Source organism: Babesia bigemina (assembly GCF_000981445.1).
Source record: "Babesia bigemina genome assembly Bbig001, chromosome : I".
Lineage (NCBI taxonomy): Eukaryota > Apicomplexa > Aconoidasida > Piroplasmida > Babesiidae > Babesia > Babesia bigemina.
In genome coordinates, this window is record NC_027216.1 from 2467445 (window position 1) to 2490563 (window position 23119).

At 55.0% G+C, this 23119-nt stretch overlaps 12 protein-coding genes across 12 annotated transcripts; 5 read left to right on the forward strand and 7 right to left on the reverse strand.

Annotated features, from left to right (window-relative positions):
* Positions 1–59: 59 nt before the first annotated feature.
* Positions 60–422, reverse strand: BBBOND_0111180 (hypothetical protein, conserved; the record flags this gene model as incomplete). The annotated part of the gene is made up of 1 exon (XM_012911552.1): positions 60–422. One exon carries the CDS (start codon positions 420–422, stop codon positions 60–62), a length of 363 nt encoding a protein of 120 aa, XP_012767006.1.
* A 232-nt stretch (positions 423–654) lies between these two features.
* Positions 655–1740, forward strand: BBBOND_0111190 (Pre-mRNA-splicing regulator WTAP; the record flags this gene model as incomplete). Its single annotated transcript, XM_012911553.1, has 1 exon — positions 655–1740. One exon carries the CDS (start codon positions 655–657, stop codon positions 1738–1740), a length of 1086 nt encoding a protein of 361 aa, XP_012767007.1.
* Positions 1741–1954: 214 nt separating this feature from the next.
* On the forward strand, positions 1955–3203 carry BBBOND_0111200 (hypothetical protein; the record flags this gene model as incomplete). The annotated part of the gene is made up of 6 exons (XM_012911554.1): positions 1955–2023; positions 2061–2135; positions 2180–2269; positions 2306–2394; positions 2415–2895; positions 2934–3203. The coding sequence occupies 6 exons, from the start codon at positions 1955–1957 to the stop codon at positions 3201–3203; spliced, it is 1074 nt and encodes a 357-aa protein (XP_012767008.1).
* A 437-nt stretch (positions 3204–3640) lies between these two features.
* BBBOND_0111210 (eukaryotic initiation factor 4G middle domain containing protein, putative) lies at positions 3641–9037 on the reverse strand (the record flags this gene model as incomplete). Its single annotated transcript, XM_012911555.1, has 1 exon — positions 3641–9037. One exon carries the CDS (start codon positions 9035–9037, stop codon positions 3641–3643), a length of 5397 nt encoding a protein of 1798 aa, XP_012767009.1.
* Positions 9038–10143: 1106 nt separating this feature from the next.
* Positions 10144–11174, reverse strand: BBBOND_0111220 (TATA-box binding protein, putative; the record flags this gene model as incomplete). Its single annotated transcript, XM_012911556.1, has 4 exons — positions 10144–10298; positions 10410–10613; positions 10652–10849; positions 10889–11174. 4 exons carry the CDS (start codon positions 11172–11174, stop codon positions 10144–10146), a joined length of 843 nt encoding a protein of 280 aa, XP_012767010.1.
* A 723-nt stretch (positions 11175–11897) lies between these two features.
* BBBOND_0111230 (hypothetical protein, conserved) lies at positions 11898–14321 on the forward strand (the record flags this gene model as incomplete). Its single annotated transcript, XM_012911557.1, has 1 exon — positions 11898–14321. One exon carries the CDS (start codon positions 11898–11900, stop codon positions 14319–14321), a length of 2424 nt encoding a protein of 807 aa, XP_012767011.1.
* Positions 14316–15915, reverse strand: BBBOND_0111240 (hypothetical protein, conserved; the record flags this gene model as incomplete). Its single annotated transcript, XM_012911558.1, has 4 exons — positions 14316–14558; positions 14596–14660; positions 14723–14988; positions 15029–15915. The coding sequence occupies 4 exons, from the start codon at positions 15913–15915 to the stop codon at positions 14316–14318; spliced, it is 1461 nt and encodes a 486-aa protein (XP_012767012.1).
* A 735-nt stretch (positions 15916–16650) lies between these two features.
* Positions 16651–18256, forward strand: BBBOND_0111250 (zinc finger protein 207, putative; the record flags this gene model as incomplete). Its single annotated transcript, XM_012911559.1, has 2 exons — positions 16651–16824; positions 17093–18256. The coding sequence occupies 2 exons, from the start codon at positions 16651–16653 to the stop codon at positions 18254–18256; spliced, it is 1338 nt and encodes a 445-aa protein (XP_012767013.1).
* A 133-nt stretch (positions 18257–18389) lies between these two features.
* On the reverse strand, positions 18390–19424 carry BBBOND_0111260 (adenylate kinase 2, putative; the record flags this gene model as incomplete). Its single annotated transcript, XM_012911560.1, has 3 exons — positions 18390–18434; positions 18545–19123; positions 19239–19424. 3 exons carry the CDS (start codon positions 19422–19424, stop codon positions 18390–18392), a joined length of 810 nt encoding a protein of 269 aa, XP_012767014.1.
* A 139-nt stretch (positions 19425–19563) lies between these two features.
* On the forward strand, positions 19564–20799 carry BBBOND_0111270 (diphthine synthase, putative; the record flags this gene model as incomplete). The annotated part of the gene is made up of 6 exons (XM_012911561.1): positions 19564–19704; positions 19741–19865; positions 20115–20344; positions 20381–20447; positions 20482–20609; positions 20645–20799. 6 exons carry the CDS (start codon positions 19564–19566, stop codon positions 20797–20799), a joined length of 846 nt encoding a protein of 281 aa, XP_012767015.1.
* Positions 20800–21105: 306 nt separating this feature from the next.
* On the reverse strand, positions 21106–21814 carry BBBOND_0111280 (Ras-related protein Rab-5, putative; the record flags this gene model as incomplete). Its single annotated transcript, XM_012911562.1, has 2 exons — positions 21106–21505; positions 21543–21814. 2 exons carry the CDS (start codon positions 21812–21814, stop codon positions 21106–21108), a joined length of 672 nt encoding a protein of 223 aa, XP_012767016.1.
* A 655-nt stretch (positions 21815–22469) lies between these two features.
* Positions 22470–22883, reverse strand: BBBOND_0111290 (elongation factor P, putative; the record flags this gene model as incomplete). Its single annotated transcript, XM_012911563.1, has 1 exon — positions 22470–22883. One exon carries the CDS (start codon positions 22881–22883, stop codon positions 22470–22472), a length of 414 nt encoding a protein of 137 aa, XP_012767017.1.
* Between the last annotated feature and the right edge of the window lie 236 nt (positions 22884–23119).

Here is a 23119-nt window from a genome sequence, read left to right on the forward strand (position 1 = left end):
GACGACATCCCAAGCCAAGTAGAGGACTTAGGTGTGCAGTGGCGAGGTCGGCGCGTGACCTAATGCCGCACTGGGCTGAACGGGCTCGTCTGGTGTTGCAAATGCAGGCGCGCCTTTAGCCATAAGCTCATTGCCGCGAACGAGGGGCCCTGAACGCGATCAAACGACGGGCAGAGCACGCGGTAGACATCGTCGATCAGTTGCCGTTCCGCGTGGTCGGCGGCGCAGTAGCGTTCCATGTGCGACAGCACGCGCGCATCGCGCCACGAAAAACGGTTGAAACACTCCATCATCGTCTTGCGGTCGTTAACCAATGACGCACCGGCAAAACGGTTCAGGTTCTCAATGTCTGACATCACGTTGTCGACGTAAGTGCCGGGTGACGCGGACGCATTGCCGCTAGCAGGCTTGCCGGGCTCCATTTTGAATGTAAGTGGTGCTTGTTGGCGCCGACCAATCGCACCACCGGCTCGCGGTTGACGGTATGCGGCGCGATGACGACGCGGCTCCCCATGACTCATCGACCGTGCACAAAGGCAGCGCGAGTCACAGGCAAAAGAAGCGAGCGAATAGCACTCGATTTGCGCCGCAGGCGGTAACCGGGAATCTTAGCCTACTCAAGCGGGATATCCGGGCCTACACCCCGACGCCAAAATGGCAACGGGAAAGAGCCTCGACGACATAGTCAGCGGAGTCGCAAAGCTGAAAGATGTAGCCTCGGTGAAGGCGTACTTCATGGCGGTGCTCTCGGCGCAGCAGAAGGAAATACAGAAGACCAAGGCGCTGGTCGACGACTTCAGAGCCATACACAACTTCGAAAACCTGTACGAAAAAACGGGCTCATTCACCGCACTCGTAGACCCGGTCGTAAACTGCGAGATACTGCATCTCAGGCGCATGCTGCGGAGCAAGGATGAGGAGTTGAGGGCAAGAAACGACGCCATCGATTCGCGCTACTTCAACCCGCAAAGCCATGTTGGACAGGCGCTGCTCAAAAAATGCCGCATGTTCGCCGCGGAAAACGAGGAGCTCGGCAGGATATTGCTGGAGGGGCAGATACAGCCGCTCACACTGGACCTCAACAAGGAGCGGGAGTCCAACAAGGTACTCAAAAACCAGGTCAAGGGGCTACACCAGTACAACGTCGAGCTAGAGGCTGAAATTGAACTACTCAGCAAACAATTATCGGAACAGGCGCAGCAAATAGCGACACTGAAGAAGGAAAACGATGCAATGGCCGTCAAGGTGCGCTCATCCCACGCAGCTGCAGACTCGTCGCCGGCGCGCAAGCGTTCCAGCCAATCACCACGTCGGAGAGTTAGGGACGAAAAGACTCACAAATCAGACAGGGACAGCCGATACGACAAGACCGCCAGAGATGAAAAGTCTGCCAAGGATGACAGAGACGGCCGCGATGAGAGGTCACGCAGGAGTGACCGGCACGAACCCGACAGGAGGGACAGCAAGCACACAACGTCGCGGAAGGACGACAAGTACGAAGTCGATAGGAAGGCCGACCGCTATGACGCCGCTAAGAAGAGCGATAGGAGTGATGCCATGAAGAGGGCCGAAAAGTATGAGTCCAAGAAGGACGATCGCCGCATTTCCTCAAGGAAAGACGAAAAGCCACGACGGGAAGAGTCTCATGGGCGCACACCGGTGAAAAGAGTTAGAGAGGACTCTAGAAGCAGGCGCTCGCCATATCGCAGGAGGTCAAGGTCGCCACGCTCCAGGAGGTAATGGGCGCTGGCGGCGCACCGCCGGTAGTGCAGCATACACGCAACATATTGGTGTGTATGCCAAGAAACGTAGCACAAATGTCAAGTATAACTTCCGACCTGTCGTAGATACAACGACACGCAACACACACCCGACGACACCACTGGGGAAACACCGATAATATATACACACAGATGCTAGATTCTCGCGGCATTTGCTCGCTCTGATGTAGACGATGCAGCTGTTTGCGGCTGCGCTCGCCATCACCGCCGCGATCAAGTGGCAGCCGGCGGAATCCCTGGAGGTGAGTGTCTAAAGCGCGCCGAGTCATACACATCCAGCCGCTACTGGAGTCCAATGAGCCGCCATACACGCTTATAAACTTCGCACTTGAGGAAGACCCGCGCGTCGACCAGGTTGGAGGTAGGATTACAGTTGCTGAAATGTTATACCGATGCAGAGATACAGCGAGAAGCAGCGGTTAGTACGCCTAACGTGTCTAAACAAACACGTGCAGAACAGCAGGCGCACCAGGCTGGACACGCAATTCGTAGGTTGAGAACAGCGCACAGCGGACAATGCGCAGAGCCGACGCCGAGAGTGGCTGGACACGCAATTTGAGCACCTGAGGCGCAAGCAAAGACAGAACAAAGAGGGCAAGTGGAATCAAGTCTCGTTAGAATAGCACGCTGCAGGCATACTCAGCGCATAATGCACTGGGCACGCTGTCTGCTTGCTGCCATACGGCCCTCGGGCCTGGCCGTGAGGCTGCCCAGGACCGGCATCGCAGACGACACGCGCAACGTCAACAAGGCGCTCAAGTCGATACGCAAGGAGCTTGGAGTCAGTCAGATGCGCGAAACGAAGCCCAAGCCGCCTAAACCCAGCGATGACGGCGATAGCGCGAGCATCGGCAACAAGCTCGATGTCGCGAGGCTCAACCTCAAAAACAAACTACATCGTAGTATATGGCTCGCCATGAAACGGCGAGACAAACCGCAGTTCACGCAGCTGGAGAAGCAGATCAGGGCGACTGACGTCGAACTTGACGGAGTCTCGTACACGCTGCTCGTGCACGCCACCCTGCTCTTCCACGGGCCGGGGGATGAGGCCATGGCGCTCATACAGGAAATGAGGGAGCGAGGCGTCCACCCTAGCCTCATCAGGTTCAACGCGGTAGGTTTTGCTGATGCTGAGGCGACAATGAAGCGCAGCGAATAGTGGCTGCGCACGCCGAGATGGATGGACTGGGCGCCAGGCCGTTGCCGGCGAACATCGTGCAGATGGCGCGTGCCTCGTGGCTCACCGCCGTATTCATCACCAGACGATACCCGACGCAGGAGTCCATACTGCGCATGGAGGCCGAGATAGAAGAAAGGGAACAGCGCTACCTGGAGTCGGACTTGGCAGTTGAGGAGGCACGGCAGCGTGAACTTGTCAACAGTCCAAATGGGAAACTCACCAAGGGTTCCCCTATCGAATGAATCGCCAAAAACATGACACTACAAATGATAATGAAAAGTACCTATACAGCTTTTAATGCCCGTGGTTATATATCCACGTGCTTACGGGCACGACGGATTGGGACGACTCCATTTACAAGGGGCGCTGATGGCAATGTCGACAACGTCCGCTTATGGTGCATCCACAAGCACTGTTAAGTTATAGAACTGCAGATAAGACGCCGCACGTATTTGTCAACGTCGGAACTACAGAACTTTGTGGACCACACAACAGCGACACGTAGTAATCCGGCGGTATTACTGGATGGTACAGGACAACTGCGATGGTGGAATGCGAAGTGGGGTGTAGGCACTGAAAGGCAGCGGTGCCTGCTCAAGTAAAAGTCGCGTACGCCAACAAAAACGTAAGAAGGTTTATAATAAAAACTCAAAATTAGAATCGATTAGTGAGATGTCCCTTATATCTCGTCCAAGAACTGCGTGGACTTGTCGCTGAAGTGCTCAAAGCTGCGGCGAAGCAGTTCGCGGGCGTAGCCCACGTTGCCACCCTGGGCCTTAGCGCTAGTCAACACCTGCACGGCCAGATCCATGGCGCAATCGAACTCCGGAGGAAGCAATATCTTCTCCAAAGTTATCTCCGGAATGGTAGCGAAACAATCTAAAACTTGAACCAAAATGCGAGCGAACAGAGACACCGCCAAAGGATTGTCGAGCATCTCGTCCTTTATGCGGACCAAACACGTAGTCTCAAAGATGTTCAACGCCTTCACCATCGTATCCACGTCGTTCATAAGGTTACCGATGGTGTACGCCGTCAAGTCGGCCTGGCTCTCGGACAGCGCAATGCTCTTCGCGTTCACGCACTTGTTAAGCATGAGACGCACAGCCTCAAGACTGTCCTCGCTAGACGGCGCGAACTGATCCCACTCCACCATGAAACGCTCAGGACGAGGATTCTGCACGAACACCTCCATGATCTCGGTCACCACGGAAATTGGTTGCGTGTCCATCGCAAAGTGCACTTCGGGAGCCTTTCGGCGCGTGCGACGAGCGCTGTCATCCCCTTGGGACGATTTATTATCACCATTGGCTGACGGGCTATCATTCGCTGGCGCGGACGATGATGCCGCACCGCCACGAGCAGTGGATCCAGCACTGCCAGTTGATTGTGGCTGCTGGGGAGATGTCGCTGCACCGCCGCTACCGGCCGATTGGTCGCCACCGGACGCTGCGGAATCGGAGTTACCGACAAACACGCCATTAACGGTTCTTTCCATGGCCAACTTGCGCTGCGCCAGCAGGTAATCGGTGTAGTGCCTCTGCGCCTGACGACCAGCTGTCGTGAACTTGCCCTCCTGGTTAAGGTGGATTGCACCACCCTTAAGCTCCTCCTGCTTAGCCTCGTAGTGGATGCTAGCGACAGAAGTCGCGCGCTCCTTGAACACCTTCTTCACCCAACGCTTCGAACGCAAATCGATCAGGTCCTGGATCTTGTACACTATGCGAAGGTTGTAGTTACCGTGCTTCTTCAGAAGAACCAGGTGCTCCATGTATTCGTTCAACATCTCAGGACCGTTCACGTTCTGCTCCAGCGTGTAACCGATGGTAGTTATTAGCTCCAGGAAACTCTCCACCAGGTACTCACACGGCACCTTAGAGCCGTCGGAGTCCATCTGGAGCAGCGTACGAGCGATACGCTTCAATATTGCAACAGATAATATACGACGCAAGAACAATTCGCCCATGAAACGAATGTTGCCCAAAATCCATTTCTTGGTGCGGCCGCGGGGAATCTTCACCGAGCCCAACAACTCATTCTCGTCAGCCTTATCCACGTCGTTATCCTCCTTATCAGAATCACCTAGCACGTCGCCACCAGAGTTGGCGGCAGACGGGTCCAAACTTGTAGCCAACGCCACGCTACTCAGCGTCTCAAACGAGTCCTGGCACTTGTTCATCAAAACACGGAAGAACAACGTGCTCTTGGAACCCACGTCAAAGGCTGAATTGAAACGGTATTTAAGCAAATACGCCAAATCGGCGTACATGTCGCTGTAATCCAACTCGGACACCGACTTGTCCAAAACCAAATCCACCATGGAAACCACGTCATCCTCAATTGTTAAGTTCTCGTATATCACAGCCAACTTCTCAGCCACTGTCAAGAACTTCTCCACAGTCAGCTTGTTCAGCAAACTGCGAACGGAACGCTTAAACTGCTCCTCACGACTGATGTCAGGCTTCTTGAAAGGAGATACGCGGGGAACTTCGGGCTTAGCATCGCGACGCCATTTGTTGTCAGCCTTAGTGCGCTCGAATAACCTCGGTCGTTGGGTACCGGCATTCGCGCCGTAACCCTGCGATGCGTGCGCGCCGCCATGCGAAAAGTGGCCCGACGCACGGCCGCGTGACTCGCGATGGTCACGCCCTCCCTCAGAACCATGGCCCACGTTAACAACCCTGAAGCCCAATGAAAGGCTGTTGAACGCAGCGCCAGACGCAAACGCATATGCCAGCATGTCCTCGGCCGTGTACACGATATTCGATTTTTGACGCTGCGGTAGCAGCAGGGGGCCGGGACGCAGAACCGCGCCCTCAGCCTCGCCGACGCCCAGTACAACGCCCTTAAACAGATCCTTCTCAGTTATCATATGCTCACTTGTGGATGGGTCCGCAATACCAGCGAACGCCTTGTCGTCGTGGAAACCCTTGCCAAAAGGCGCCCTGAAACCTTCATCCACCAATGCTTTCGTTTGCGAAACCGGTGCAGTCTCTGTCGATCCCGCAGTTCCGGCAGCAGCAGCAGATTCACGGCTAGTGACCTCCGAAACATCGCAAGGTCCATCAATACTCTCCACATTCGCAACGGCGGATTTAGCCAATTTGCGGCCAGAAGCACCACGTGTGCCTTCCAGTCTAGCATTCTCCACGCCAGAATACGCAGATGGGGAGCCGGTAGCAACCTCGTCGTCCTCCCTCTTCATCAAGTCGGCGCCGATGTAGTAACCCTCCGGGACGGAGTCCATGAAGCCCATGTCATGAAGCTTGGCGACGTCATGATAGATGCGACGCACGTGAGAGTCGTAGGGACTGAACTCACGTTGCGCCCCGGCAGGCACGGACCCTGCCACAGCTGACGTAGAATCGGCAAAACGCTCAGGTGACATGTCACTGCCATCCTCTGCTTGTTTGTTGGCGTAAGCCTCGATCATAGTGACGTCTATCTCAATATCCATGGGGCTGTCGGAACCGCGGGATGCTCTGCAGGAGTACGTCTTGCTGCGAGAGTCGCCCATGTTGTCGCCGATCCTCGAATGTAATGAAGCGTAGCTCTTGCAGTCAGTAGACGCAGAGCCGTCCACGGCAATCGAACGACCAGAAACACGTGTAAAACGCGACAGCTCATCCCTCATCACGGAGTCCAACGTTAACATGTCGAAACCCACGGCAGCTGGCGATGAACCTGATACCTCGGACCCACTTGATGAGCCGGGCTGACCACTAGCACGACCAACGTGAGCATCGCCACGAGAGACGCGCCTCGAAGAATCAGCCTTTGCGCCGCCGCGCTCCATATGGGAATCCACCGACTCGTCGTCAGACATGTAACCAGAGTCAACGGCATAGTCACGCTCCGGTTCGGCGTACGCTGAATTGTCCACTCTGCGATTAGAGATGCGATCACGAACTGCCACACGGATGGTGTTGTCGCACAGGGGGTGGCGGTCAGAAAGCCCAAACAGCTTGTCGTCCAGCTCAACAGCCTTGTTAGAAACGCGGTTCTTAGCCGTACGCAACTCAGTGTCAATGCTCGGAGTGGGTGCGTTCACAGTAACCGGGACCGTACCACCGATAGAGCCTTGCGAGTTAGTGCGCGGAGTCGAAACGAACTTGGCATAGTTCATCACCTGAGATGGAGTTGAAGCCACCGGGAAATGACGCGGATCGTGGTTGTCTTCCAAACCAAGCTCATCCTCTTCCATGCGCCCAGACGTCATCGGAGTGTGAGGAGGAGGCGTGTACATCACTGGAGTTATCGGCACGTAACCGGGGGTAGCGCTCGGCGGGTACATAACCGGGTAAACAGTAGAGCACGGCTGCGGAACCTGGCCCATAGGCATAACCGGAGAAGACTGTTGTGGAATGCTAAGCTGTGGCATCAACATTGGAACGCCCACTGGCGGACCTTGAGCCAACTCACCTGGAGGCGCTCCTCCACCGTTCATAGGGTTCAGCGGGGTCACAGGCTCGCCAACTGGATGTACCACCATACCCCCAGACGGAGGGGTGATCGTCTCCAGCTTAGGCTTAACAACCTTGGGGGCCTTCGCGTCGGAGTTCACAACCTCACCAGTGGTGGGGTTACGAATCTGGAATGCCGAACTCTTCCGCATATGCACCGGCATCACGCGAGGAGGTGCCACCGCCGGAGGCACGAACACCGGGTTCTGGACTGATGCATCCACGCTAGGGGTGACGGGCGGGCCGAACGGCGGCCCCTGGGGAGCAGGCGCACCTACCCAACGCGGGGGAACATACTGACCCACTGGAATGGACGACATACCCTGAACCATGCCAGGCACAGGTAACCCGGGCACTCCAGACACACCACCCACCGGCACGCCGCCGCGATACACCGGACGCGCAACACCGCCGTTCATTGGCATGTGGCCCGGAGCCGCAACGCGGCCCACATTGTCTTCCATCGGCACGCCATACATTTCACCACTGCCAGGACGCATCTCGCCGTTCACGGGCATGCCGTACGGCGCCGGACCCGGGTGGCGACTCGGAGAAAACTTCGACACATAAGGCGACTTCGGGTGCACGTGGGACGGACGCTCCATGAGGCCGTTGGAAGGGGTACCATACCGCGAATCGCCCTTCATACCCGAGTCCACACGATGCATCATGCCGTAACGTGGCGAACGCGGAGACTTGTTCGCGCGCATCTCAGGCATCATCGGGTCATAACGATACGGACGCCTATTGAAGGGAGCGGCGACCTTGTTGCGCATTGGAGAGCGGTCCAACATGTGATGGGGCATCCGGTACCCGCGCTGCTGGTTGCCTTTTGACGGCTTCATAAGGCGCCCGAAAGCGCCGGAGCGAGGCGCACGCGGCTCATTCATGATCATGCGGCCGCTACCTTCGCCGTCACGCAGAAACTCTTGCGAAACTTCCTCACGGATAGCTGCCTCTATCGATTCACTATTCAACACCTGCTGGACGTCTCCACTCACGGGCGACGGCAGTTTGGTCTGTGTGTCTACCTCGGGGGGGGCGACCATCCTGTCTGCCGACCTTCGACCGCTCGCGAAGGACACCTCACCGCCCTCGTAATTAGGGCGCCGGTGTTGATAACCGCCTGCACGATTGTAGTTCCTGTTGCTGCGCTCCCGATGCGCATTCGCATGCGAATCACGAGCGGATCTCACCACGGGCTCGCCGGAAGACCTAACATCACCGTCGGGGTCAACCACAGTTTGGACGTCGCCTCTCTCAACAAAAATGTTGCCTTCCACCACTTCACCCGAACGAGACGTCATGTCGCCGTACCTCATGCGGTGCTCGAAGTCCCGAGCACGAGGACCGTGGTAATCCTCGGAAGCACACTTACCCATTCGAGGACCTCTATAAAACGACGCACGGTCACGTCCTTCAACGAAGCTAGACTTACCGTAGCTGCGATTACGCGGGAAGCGCCTCATCTCAACCAGGTCGCCGGAACCGGGAATGGAGGAACCACGCATAGCGACGAAGTCAGCGGAACCCTCAAGAGGAGTGGCTTGCCCCTGCGGCGCCGGAGCGACGGCAGAGGGCTTTTTCTGGGGGCGTTTCGGGTAACGGTCCATAGTGACCCTCCGCCGGAAGCATAGTCAGATGACTCCGGAGAGCGAAGCCACGAACGCTTCACCACACCACGAAGCCAAAAACAAAGCCAACTTACCTAACCAGACATGGGGGCCCAGATGGAATATACGCTCAGCTTCACAAACCACCTCAACACGGCGACAAAAAGCAAACCCTAGCGGCAGTTTCAAACTCGCGTCAAACCAACGACGCACGGAAACCGCACAGACACCACACTCCACAAAACACAAAGTAGCAACTAAATATACTGCGCAGCGCGAACACGGCTGGCAGGACCGTCAGAACGGCAAAACACGCCGTGTGCGCACAACTCCGACAACGGGCGACCAGACCAAACACGCCGGCACTCGTCCTTTCAACAAAAACACGCAGCGATTGACTACGCAGAAAGGCGTACAAAAAATAAGTCAACGCCCAACAACGCCAGACATTCCGACATACGGCCGACAGTAACGCGCACAAGTCACGCCCGCCACAGGCTGAGCTGCAACATCACTCCAACAGCGGCACGTGAAAACACTCAAGCGCCGCAGAAAAAAGCAGAAACTTGCTCATGCGTGTCTAGTGGTAATACGAAGCGGTGCACCGCTGTCTGACGCCGCACCTGCAGACCCGTGGATTACGGGGACGGAGCCATCAAAATGGCAGCGCTGCGGCTGTTTCACACATAAAGCAGATTACAAACGCGCCATCACTAGAGCAGTGGCAGCACACGCGGTTAGAATGTAAAACGAGCAAAGAAGGCGGCACACACTCGCCACGCCTCTTGCCGGCAGCGGATACTAACGCGATCGCGGCGGTACACTCGGCTTACCGACGACCCATCAGCGTTATATGCGCGAAAGCGTGTGTGCGACTATTAGGACGTGTTACAGAAGCTGTCTAGGTTCTCAGGACGGAGGCGCCGCTGGCGGCAAGAAGGACGGTGACAGCAGCGGTGTTCGACAGGGTGGGCAGCAGAGTGCACTTGTGGATGCCTCCACAGTATTTTGCGCATTTCCAACAACTCCGTATGCGCCACGCACGGTCGGAGACAGGCGCGTATCTTACAGTAGCGGCCGGTGAATCTCGCAGAAACGCAGCGCGGTCATTGCTTGTACTCCTGCAGCAGGGGGAACATGTGTGTGTGGATCATCTGGATCTCATCAGGTGACCGGCAGCCGGTGATGATGACGTTGCCGGACACGAATATCAATAAGACAGCCTCGTTGCCGTCAGGCAGAGCGAACCTGTACACCAGACCTGCGTGATCGTGATTACGTTAAAACGCTCATAGACGATCAAACACGTCAGCTGGTGATGCGATAAGTGCACGGTCCCACCAATCAGTGGCACACGTCGGAAAATACTTACCGGCGAAGATCTCGGGCTCGTAGTTGCAGAACAGCTTGTGCTCCTCGTACAGACGTTCCAGCCGGATGGGCACGTTGCAGTTGAACGATGCCACGATGTTCTCGACCTTGAACTCCGCGAAGTGCAGCGGGCCGCCGAACTCACGGCGAATCAATTTGGCTATGCGCTTCGCGGCCAAATGAGCCGCATCCACCGTCTTACACCCTGCAAAGTTACATAGAAGCACATACAACTCAACATACCAGTTACCATCACACGACCGGTACGGAATATCAGCGCGGTGCAGCGCGGTTCGCGTATACGCGCTATCAGCGCGTTGAACTTACGAGGGTTGTACTCGGCGTTGCGGGTAGATATCGCCAACTCACGCAAGTCGAGATCACGACCCACGTGGGCTGACGCCACGATGTTCTGGATTACGGGGGCATCGAGACACGCAGCTGCATGGTATTGGACACGCCGGCATGGACACAACTCACGGTCAAAGCTTGATCGCAGGTAGTACGAATATTGCGTTGCCTTGTCCAACATGGCACCGCTCTTCACGCAGGCGGTCGCGTCGAGCACTGCTAGCGCGCTGTCATCTAGCCCACTCACGTCCTTCGGGTTGTACATATCAACGTCGCTCATGGCGAACAGCAAACTGGACTGATGCGGAGGAAGCGTGCTTCTGGGCTCCTCATCGTCGGACTCGGCAGGGGAGAGGAAGTTGAGGAAGTCGAGTCTCGTGTACTCGCCCTCCTCATCACGCAGCTTGGTGACCATTGTATATGCGGTATGTGACACGAAATGACGGTTCAGATGGGCAACGAGTCGCCCGGCAGCCTTACGGAAAACTACGTAGCACTATCGGGAGCCAGCGTTACGCCGAGAATCTATGGTTTTACACAAACATTATATATAATCTGGGCGTTATATTACAGCAAATTCGACGCACACGGGAAACGAAGGAGCCAACACGGCGGCGACGCTCCCCCACGCCAACGCCAAGGCATGAAGACATAGGAGGGAAGGGCCTAAGCTGAGCATGAGAAGGCTGAGCTAAATGGTAGATGGTGCTCTTTAAAGCGGATTAAGTGCGCAAGACATCGCGTATACACGACGAATCCGACCATATTCCACCCTGGACAACAGCACGGTTACAGACAACTTGTCTAATTTCGTCTACGCTCAACCTCCGCGCCAAAACGCGCGAAAAAAATATCAATTTTGACGGTGCCAATCAAAACGCCCGGGATTCCGCATCCAGCCTCATGACCCATTCGTGAATGGCCAATTCCAGTGTGCAGGAACACACCCAACGAAGCAAACACAACAGACGCCCACGCATACAGGAAGAACTGTCACGACCCACACCATCAACGCTGGATCATTTACCAACTTCTCAAAACGCAGTACAGCCAGATTCAAGTAAAATGAGAGACACTTCGGCAACGACATTGCCGACGCCATCGTTACTACACGTGATCACATAACCGCGTACGCAACATGGAAGTCCGCGTTATTTGCGACTGTACGGACTGCAGCAGCAGGCTCGTCGAGATCGGAGGCGTCAACGTACTCTGTAACCTGCCCACGCGCCTGCTCAAACAGTGCAAGACCGAACTCGGGCAGTCGTACTACTGCCACAGCAAGGGATACCACAACCAAGAACTATACGCGAAGCTGCTTTGTTTGAACATACACATCATTGTTGTCACCACGCCGCGTGGACTCGACGGACTCGACACGCTGCGCAAATTCTACGACCTCAGCTCGACACATATTGTATGTACCAGGCCGGTATACACCATAGCCAGCCTCTCAGCCCCAAAAACCATCGAAGAAGGGCCCATAGCAGCCATAGCCACGGATGTTAAGAATGTCCAACACTACAATCGCAACACGAAGGTGGCCACGCCCAGGAGGAACGCAGCGACCGAGGACTACCAGGAGACGCCAAGGTCCGCAGCCCATCTAATGGATTATGATGACGACTATTATGATGAATATATATATCCATACGATAAGTACGGGTATGTCGGAGGGCGGAATCGCACATGGCACACACTGGAATCGGTAGGACATATGCTCCCTATCAACGCCGGGCGAGGTGAAAGCACGCGCAGAGTGGATCACATTATGCGCCGAGGGGTGCAAGAAACCCAACCGCCACACGTCAATACACAAGAATCAAGAGATGTCATGGCCTACTCAATGCGAAAGGCGCTAGTCAAGGAAAAGATACAGGTGTTGGCATCAGCCAGCACCAAGGGCATGGAACGGCAGCCGCCACTGGACGCCTGCTTCAACACACCCAACAGCTACGTCAGACACAGGGCATCCAGCGCATACAGTATGCAAGAAGAGTGCTTCAACTGGAGAGGGGACAGATCCGAAGACCTCGAAGACCAACCTATGATCAAGGACCCCAATCTGCCAAACACACAGTTGTTACACGCGGTCTCATACAATGAGATAGTCACCATTGTAATCGATGGTGCAGATGTATACAAACGAAGCAGGAGAGGCGAAAGAAGCCGCAGCATGGAGTCTTTGTTCGACAGGAGCCGCTTCGTTTTCAAGGCGACCATCGAGCTCTGCGCCTTCAGCAGCGGATTCTCACTCGGGTCCAGCAACTGGACAATCACGCACGCCGAGACGTTTACGCGCGTCGCCCTCATCGGGGAAACGGGAGAAATCGGGTATCATAGGTATTGCAAGCCTCCGGATTTGTCCTTCGTGTACAAGGCGGACATGCTGGTGCTGCTGGACAACGCCGTGGCGGCACGCAACGTCCAGCAGCAATTCAAGGTCGAACCGCATCTCAGGCGAGAGGTCAAGAGACAAAGGGACGATGTGCAGAACGCACAACTGGACAACCTATGCAAACAAGCGTTGGAGGGGCTGCAGAATGCCGAAGGAGTCGTGATAGTAGCCGACCCCTATGGAGAGACTATATTTGATCTGCTGGAGCACCTGGAGTTATACATGCAGAGGTACCTCAAGCATCACGAACGTGTCCTGATATACGCGCTGGGAGAGGGTATGGTTAACATTCTCAGCTACGCCGACAAGTGCGCCGAGTGGGTTGAGCCGCGCAGGGCAGACAGAACTATGCATCATGAAACACCAAAATCGCCCTTCACGGTGCTCGCAGAAATGAGGGATGGGAACAGGCTATTCATAGGCAACACTACGGAAGATATTAAGGACGTATACAGGTACCCCTCAATTGTGGTGGCCACGTACGATCAGGTGACCATACCATACCTCGCTGGGAGAATGCACGCGGGCGCTACAATGATAGCCACCGCTGTGCACTATAGTGACGAGCTGCTTCATCTGGCGACCGAGATGGGCATACAGGCTCGGATAATGAACGTAACGCTAGACTTCAGGGTCATGGCGGAGCACCTGGCACTGATGCTGGGCACCAAGTGCCAAATCATCACCTCCAAAAACATGAAGGCGCGGATGTCACCGTCCCTAAGGTTGATAGCCGGGGACAACGTCAGAATGCCCATCGCAGGGCCCTCCGGATTGCTCACCACCGACACCAGGGCCGAGTACATCAGTCGAGCGCTGGCACGGATAAGGCCTATCATAGGAGGCACGGGAGCCGTTCCCGTACACATCACGGTTGCCGATGGCGAGTTGCAGCAGGCAACGCCGATAAACTTGCCTGACGACGAACCCAGATTCACATTCGGCACATTCACACCAACGCAGCTGCTCGAGAAACTCAGGATGTTAGGACTAAATCAATGTCACATACGAAACCCAACAGATGGATATCCCATTGAAATTATAGTGGACGAGGAGTGTTCCATTATTCTGGAATCGCCATACGAGACCAGTGTCAACACCGCGTCGTCCGAAAAACGCAGGCTTGTCACCAGGGCGTTGGAGCAGCTCTGCACCGTACTATAGCACCGACGGGTGCCGCTTGCGCCCTGTGTAGTTGCCCCAAAACTGAGTGCGGACGGGCACCTGCTTTATGTAGCCCTGCGGATACCGCGACATGCGCTCCCGACGACGCTTGAAGTACGTCACGTACTCCAGGTGACGAGGCAGCAGCGGAGTGGATTCAACGGGCATCCGGAACTTCAGCCGCAATTCACCATTGACGAATGCGCACTTTGTCGCGTGCTGACGTCCCAAGTACGACTATGTAAACGTAAAAACAATAATGCACAAAACACACCTGGAATACAGAGCCGGTTCGAGCGGTTATAGTGAAGTTGGAACCGTGTTCAATAATAGCGCAGCCTGTGTATATATTAGAGCTGGCACTGATGGGTGCGTTGTACATGAAACGGCGCATGACGAACCTGGCATGGCTATGGGGGTGGAATGGGGGGCACGTAGGTCCCTATGTGCCACAACGCCAACCTCGGGCAACGTGTACAGCTGAGTCACGGATGCTGTCAGTGAGGTCGCCTTCAGAAACGCGGTCACAGTCTCAATCAATGACCCGGAATCCAACTGCGACGCGTCCACGATTACGTAAATACGGTCCACGCCAGCCCAGTGACCGAGGTACGAGCGGCGCTCGGATGCCGAAAGCTCTCCGCAACTGATAAACTCCAGCAGGTACCTAATGACCCATGCAATTTTTAATGGTTGTGTAGGCATACCTCAACATTTCGGGGCCGCACAGAAGAACGCTCGGGCTGCAGCGGCTGCAACGAACGTATTCGAAGACCGACTGCGCCAGAGAGAGGGTCACAGTCTCACGAAGGTCACGGCGAAGCGTGAGTGGGAACTGCGGTTTCAAGGAACTGTATCGAGATACAGGTGGCACTACTAGAGGGTAGTGGGCCCTGGCTCCAACGTGTATAGGTTGTAACACTCCGTACATAATGAAACCGCATTCGTGTGGAAAGAGGCAGTTCAGCACCTGGTCGTTCGCGCCGATGGAAAACACATTTCTAACACGTTCGCCCTCCGCATCCAACGTGGCCCTCGTGTGGGCAACAACCTTTCCGTTGCACGAGCCTATCTCAGAAAACACGTGCAGCAACGACCATTCACGTTCACAGTTCCCGAGCAGCTGCGACGCGTCTTCAGGGACTTCGGAGCTGGTATTAGGGGTATCCATCAGGTCGAAATAACCGTGGCCCGCACGCATAGCTGCATCGAATTCGGATGCGGAGATGACGCTGGGAGCCCGAACCAACACATGCAGAGGCACAGTTAGCTCCCGACATACTGGCGAAAGCAGTGGGTAGTAGTCACGCGTGGTCACCACGACGTCGCTGCAAGCTTCGACGATCATGGACCTCCAGTTGTCCACTATATGCTTCTCGAAGCACGTAGGGTCGCTGGTCGCCAGCCTGCTGCGCAAAAGCGAGAAGCACACTGGGAGCACCGAAACTGCGACGCCGCCGTGCTTGAAGATAGCGAACAACAGGTCGACAAACGCGGTAGATGGTTGCGATAGCACAGTCAAAAACACGGGCCGATCCTCTATTTTACGACGGCTGCGGGCATCGCAAATCAGTGACTCCAGTGACGACCGCATGTCGCTGACGGCAGCATTACAGAAAAACGCAAGTCACTCACCATAAAGAGACAGGAGAATCCGATTTCACAGCCGAATTACATGCCACATTGTGTTGTGAAATACCAGAGATATCCCTCGTTGACGCAGAGTTCGACGCTGCCGAATGCTGCTTGCGACTGCGGACCGACGAAAAACCTGCGACCACAGCAGTCGAACTTGGTAATCGACGCAATACCGGAACGTGGCGCGATGCTAAATGCGATATATAGCTCCACTGTAGTGTCCTGAAGCGCCGAATGTCGCTGCCGGCCAAATGGCTACGCGTAACAGCAAACATTGTACCAGCTGGGACCTCGTGTCACAACCAAAACATGCATCCTATAGCTCGTCCAAAAGCGCGTAGACAAGTCGCTGACACGTCAACTGTGACATTCAGATTACTCTCCTGCACGAAGCGCTGCGATACTGCCGCCGGAGCTGCACACATGGAAGAAGGCAAGATGCCTCACGGCGACAAGAGGAAGGAAAGAGCTGACAAGTCAGCTTCTACTCCCAGACGATTAAACGTCAGCGAATTGTGATATTTTGTGCCTTAGAGCTGGTGGTGTGTTGAACGGACGCAAAAATAGCCGTGGAATCACACATCAAGACACGACGTATTGGGGCGCGGACGCAATGCGCCTGGACTGCTCACAATCACTACCCACAGACGTCCAATCGCAACTATAAATAACAAATAAAGCGCCCGCAAACATGGGAAGGAAAAGCAGGAAGCGACGGATGCTCAAGCCGTTCTGCTACTTCTGCAACCGCGAGTTCGACGATGAAAAGGTCCTCATCATGCACCAAAAGGCCAAACATTTCAAGTGTGGAGAATGCAATCGCAAACTGGAAACAGCGAATGGTCTCTCCGTTCATATGCAACAGGTACGTCAAAAAAACCGGTATCCTGTGTCTTGGCTGCCTGGCGCACGGCCGTGTATACTTGGACCCTAGATTCCATTTCCGCGGTGTATGAGCGGCCTTGGTTGAGTCGTGGGTTCACGGTTTAGTTGGTAGCTGTGGCAGATGATAGAATGGGATGACAGCAACGGCAGGGCCTCGGCCATCACCTTGGGTTTATTGCTTGTGCCGAGTATACCGTGTTATTTCATTCTAAACGTGAAGTTTAAGCATATTCTAATGCAATTCTCAGGTGCACAAGGTCGTACAGCGCAAGGTTCCGTTCGCCTTGGAGGGCAGAGATAACATCAGCTCCATTGTACAAGGGATGCAAGGGGTGCCTTTTGATGCCATCGAGGAGCACCAACTTAAGCATCAGAAGAAGATGGGCGATATAGACACCTGCAAGCAGCAGAGGATCAGCTGGGCAGTGGTAATGACGGCACCGACGCCCGAGCAGTTCCTGGCGCAGCTCTCGATGGGCAACGTATACTTCCCGGGCTTCACTGCACCTCACGAGACGTACATACCGCCCAAGCCGTACCTATTGGGGCAGAATCCATATGCCACTCCTATTCCTCCAGCGCCACCGTACGGGCATGACGGGCAGCCCCGCAGGCACGGAGGGCCAGGCGGGACACATCACGCCGGCGGAGCAGACGACAGGCGCGGACGGAGGTTGTCAACCGGAGTAGGAGCTGGCTCGTATCAGCCACACGACGAAATAGCGCGGCAGAAGGGATTCGCGCCTTCAGGCACGGGGCCGCTCATCCTTGGGCCAACCGGTATGCCCATCGAAGCCCCCAGCAGTGGCGGATTCTCAGACGCAAGAGGTGGTTCGCGGCCTATGGTGGCACGTTCTCTGTCTATTGGCACAGGCGCAATGGGATTCACGCCCGCGCCTAAGGGATTCAGTGACGGGCCAGCTGCTGCGGCGGTACATACTGCCGCGCGAGCCGAGCCCTCTGATGCACACGGGTTCCGCAAAGTGGGAGGCTTCAGCGACGCTCCAGCCGGGCCAACGAATCCAGCTGGGTTCAGCGAGGCGCAAGGACCCAGCCGGCCGCAGCAAGAGCTGCACAAGCAGAGCCCAGGGTTCTCCGACGCGCCGCAGCCCCCTGCCAGCGCAGTGGCGGCGGAAAGCAGCTCTCCGACGCTGCCAGAAGTGTCACCGAGGCCACCGCAAGTAGATGATCATGATACATACATGGCCCTCGAAAGCAGCGAGGTGGAAGTAGCGGCTCCTGCCGACAACGCCATGGCCGTCGACACGCAGATATATAGAGCATCTGGAGTTGCGCCGCTGTTCATACCGCCGCCCACACTGGTCAACACGAAGCTCCTGCACGAGGCGGACATGGAGTCCATCGAGGAGATGCGAGCAGCACGGCTTTACGGCTGGCAAGAGGCTGCATAACCGGCCGTACCAAAACGCGGGTACAATTGTTACAACGCATATAAACACGTTAGTGAATGTTGGTTCGGCTATGTATGATTGCAACAATGGAGGGGTGCAATGTGTTAGGGAGGACAGAGGCGCGGCGCTACGCCTACCGGGGCTTGCTGCCGGTCTTCTCGACGATGCTGTCAATGTCCTGCATGGAGTGTTAAAGATGTCAGTAAGCCGCCAATTACGCACGTAACGTTAACCATGGAAAGTAATAACACGGTACACAAAAACGACAAGCGCAAACAGGATACTCACCGCCTTGACATCCTCCTCGCGGCGGTTGGCGTTCACACGGCGCAGCAGGCCCAGCTTGTCGTAGTAGCTAATCAGAGGGGCAGTCTGCTTGTAGTACGCTTCCAGACGAGTGCGGATGATCTCCGGAGTGTCGTCCTTGCGCTGGGTCAAAGGCTCGTTGGTGATGTCGTCCATCATAGGCACCTTCGGCGGCTTGTTAGTCTTGTGGTACACGCGGCCGGACGGCAGGTGCACCAGACGACCGCTAATGCGCCTCTCAATCTCGTCGTCGGGGCACTCCAACAACAGCACGGAGTTCAGCTTCTTGCCGATTTGCGACAACATCGACTTCAAACCCTCTGCCTGACCCTCGGTGCGCGGGAAACCGTCCAAAATGAAACCGCGACGGCATTCGAACGAGTTAATCCTGCCCTCAATCAGCTTTATCACGATGTTGTCGGGGACCAGCATGCCCTTGTCCATGAATTCCTTGGCCTGCAGACCCACGGGGTCACCGCTCCTCACAGCAGAACGCAAGATGTCACCGGTTGACAAGTGGCAGTAGCAGTGGGTGTCACGGAGAGACAAAGCTTGAGTACCCTGCGAATTTTGAGCTTTCACACAACGGCTGACAAATCAAATGCACAGCGCGATCGCCGACGACGCACGCCCAGAAGCGGGCCAAAAATGCCACTGAACCGATGGAATCACCAACCTTGCCGGAGCCTGGAGCGCCCATAAAAATGAAGTTGCCTTCCGGCTTCCTCAGGCAGTTGTATCGGCGCCTGACCTCTTGGAGCAGAGTCTCCGTATCGTAAGCGCTGAGGCCGCTCATCGTCGCAAGACAAACGGACACAGCGGATAAAACAAGGTGACGAAAATTGAACCTGCAACTATTCATACTGCTTGTACCACTAGGAAGTAATAAGCAATACAGAATCCACCTAGCCACGTGGGCCCCTTAGCCGCACACCATGCGGCCGACGTACACATCACACGGGCGCCCGAGCACCCGTAGTACGCGACACAAGCAACGACAAATGACGCTCACACTAGTCGGACTCGGACTCGGAGCCATACAGGACATCACACTCAGGGGGCTCGAGGCCATCAAGGCTGCCGACCGAGTATTCCTGGAAATATACACCTCTGCGCTCATAGATAGCTCAAGGGAGGAACTAGTAGGTGGATTCTATCGATCCGCAATCTGTTAACAGGAGTCCTTCTTCGGCAAGCCGGTGATAGAGGCAGATAGGATCAGCGTAGAAGACCAGGCAGAGCACATAATACAGGAGGCGCGAGACAAGCATGTGGTGCTTCTAGTTGCAGGAGATCCGCTTAGGTTTGTTTCCGCAACAATACGCCCTTTGTCGCCAGTTGCATGGCCGATTTGGAATTGCCAGCCGTGGCAGCGATGTCGTCTGTCATCTTGTGCATGATCATAATACCCGTATTAAACAGTGATTTTTCGGGTGCTCCAATGTTGAACGTGTCAATTCGGTGTTGCGGGTGAATATGTTTTGCGTCTGGGTGATTTGTATATGCTTGCCCACGTCCACGTAACCGACGACATTATGTAACTCCGCCATAGCGCCACCACGCACTGTGACCTCTGCATGCGGGCGGAACATGCCGGAGTACAAGTAGACGTCATCCATAATGCGAGCATAATTAACGCGATCGGCCGGACTGGCCTGCAGCTGTACCGGTTCGGCGAGGTCGTGTCCATACCACTGTTCGAGAAGAACTGGACACCTGACAGCTTCTACGACAAAATTGCCAAAAATAGGCGTGCGAATTTGCATACACTATGTCTCCTTGGTACGTGGGGTAATTAGTGCTGCTAAAAAGCCGCAGACATCAAGGTCAAGGAGCGGTCGGTGGAGAATCTCATGGCCAATCGCATGATTTTTGAGCCGCCCCGGTGGGTAACTTTGACATGCATTTATATGGTGCAGATACATGACAGTGAATGTAGCCATAGAGCAAATACAACACGTGGATGCGGCCAAACACGAAGTAGACGCTTCGACACGTGCCTTTGGTGTGGCAAGGCTTGGGTCAAAAACAGCACAGATTGTAGCAGGTGCGCACTATACATACTGTACTGACACTATATAGGCACTTTGGAACAGCTTAAATCGGTTGATTTCGGAGCGCCGCTGCACTCCCTAGTCATATGCGCCCCGGAGCTGCACGACATCGAGGAGCAGTACTACCAGCACTACCACTGCGAAAAGGGACGTGCACAATCGCAACCAAAACACAGCACATGAATTACTACGTACAGCTGATAGATTGAGCAGTGTGCGGAGGATTAAGCGGGTGTCGTTTGGGGGTTCTCAAACAGCTGCGATCCAATGGGTCGTACATCTAACCAGTGATGTAACAACGGTGGCAAATCCGCGGTTTAGAAGCGTCGCTCGATGTCCTACGTGTATATGTGTGCACAGCATCAAAGCTCGGTTTGGGACTGTTGGCGCTCGTGCAAATCTTATACACCGATCTGCGTTGCCCAGGACGCCCATAAATGGTTCGTATGCGTCCGCCGAAAAATAGTGCGATACAACACTCCACTGTAATCACTTCCCGCAGCAGTTTATCTTCGACAGAGACGAGCCAGTGTCTATCTTGAAGCCCTCGTGGAAGTCGTGGATGCGCTTGCCCTTCGGAATTATCCTAGCGATCTCGGTAAACAGCTCCAGCACCAGGTGGCCGCTCTTAGCAGATGTTTCCATGAACAGGCAGTTGTTGGCGTTGGCGAACTCTTCCGCGACTTCGCGGGGCACCTCACGAGACGCCTCAAGGTCGAGCTTGTTCCCCGCAAGTGCCAACACGATGTTGGGGTCAACGTAAGACTGCAGCTCCTGGATCCACCCTTTCGCCTGATGAAACGACTCCTTCAGCGTAATGTCGTACACTATTACGGCAGCGGCGGAGCCACGGTAGTACATCGGGGCCAGGGTACGGTAGCGCTCCTGCCTGCAACAAACGTCAACTACTGGCGGAAAACACGCACCCGGCAGTGTCCCAAATCTCGAATTTCACCGTGTAGTCATCGAACTTCACGCTCTGGGTCATGAAAGCAGCGCCGATCGTAGACTCCTGGAACTCCAAAAACGTGTTCTTCACGAAGCGGCCGACTAGACAGCTCTTGCCGACCGACGTGTCGCCCAAAACCACCAGCTTGAACTGGTACACAGGGTGGTGACCACCCTCGGCCTTCGGCGGGTCACTCTTTGGCGCAGAGTTGCCGCTACCCGGTAGCAGGCTACCCAGGAAGTTCCTCATGGCCGGATGTGGCACCGTCACAAGCACAGTGCGGAGCAGAACGATCGTTCTTACGGCACCGCAGCAGCGCTGTCAAGTGTAATATGCGATTTAGAGTTTTAAATGACGTGTCCAAGCGTCCATGGGTCTTCGATTAGGCAAGCTCGCACCACCTACACATTTGTGCGGAGATCGACGCTCGGATAGCCGCAAATCACGCAAATTTACGTATAACGGTCAAATGCAAAATAGAAACGAATTTGATAGGCCAATATAAAGCTAATATGGTAATGGTGGCGTGGGTTCTTTCGGATACACACGCAGTCAGTGGCCGTTGTCTAATAACGGACACGGTACTTGCCAATGCAATATAAGTGGGTGTGCATATAGCTTGTGACTGCGTTGTTCAGTTGCTACCGAGATATGTCATCATTAAATTACGCTTCTAAGCTGTTAAACTTCAGAAAACGCACTTTGTGACGTCGGAGCGCACAGCACAATGGCAACGGGCCTCGGTGTTTCAGGGATATTTTACGCCTATATATGATGCATGGTGTGTTTTGAGTAGTTGTGATAGTGACTTTGGTCAGTGGCAGTGATCGACAACACAAACGCGGTGTTCGGCACCTTACTTTTTCCTAAGACAACCATGAGCACATACAACCCAACGCCAAACTCACTTCAGCCTCGATTGCACACTGTTGGGCAATCCCACCTTCACGATTGTGCGGTCATGGTAAAACACCTGCAGCTCGTCCCCGGCCTCCAATAACTTAGCGCCGTCGCCGACCAGGCTCACGGGGATGCGAGTATCCTCAAAGTTCTGGTCAGAGACCACAATCTCGCGTGTGTCCTCGTCCACGTATTGTACCAATGCACCGTGGCGATCGACATCGATCTTCTCCACCTTAGCGCCAATGGGCAAATTAAGCGTCATCTGTTTCTTGCTGCTCAGTTCAATATACTCGACCTGTATGGAGGCAGATCCGCGACCTTGCTTCACCTGACGATTAGACACAACTTCGCAATACTTGTCTGTTGCATAATAAATATAATGAAATAAGGCGCTACCTCCGTGAAGGAAAATCATGCCAGCCTTCAGAGAGCTCCCAGCAAAGGAGGAGAAGTGGCACCTACCACCGCCGAGTATACCATCAGTTGGCAGATATGTCGGCTTCGAATTAACGGCGCTATATGCAGGATGTAGGGAGGTGGAGAATGTAGTGGAAGAAAACGATCGGTGCAGGTATCGATTGGCTTGGCCGTGAGTGCCCATGAGGCGTCGAGAAAATGTGCATGAGGACCTCAGAAATAACTTAGCCTGAT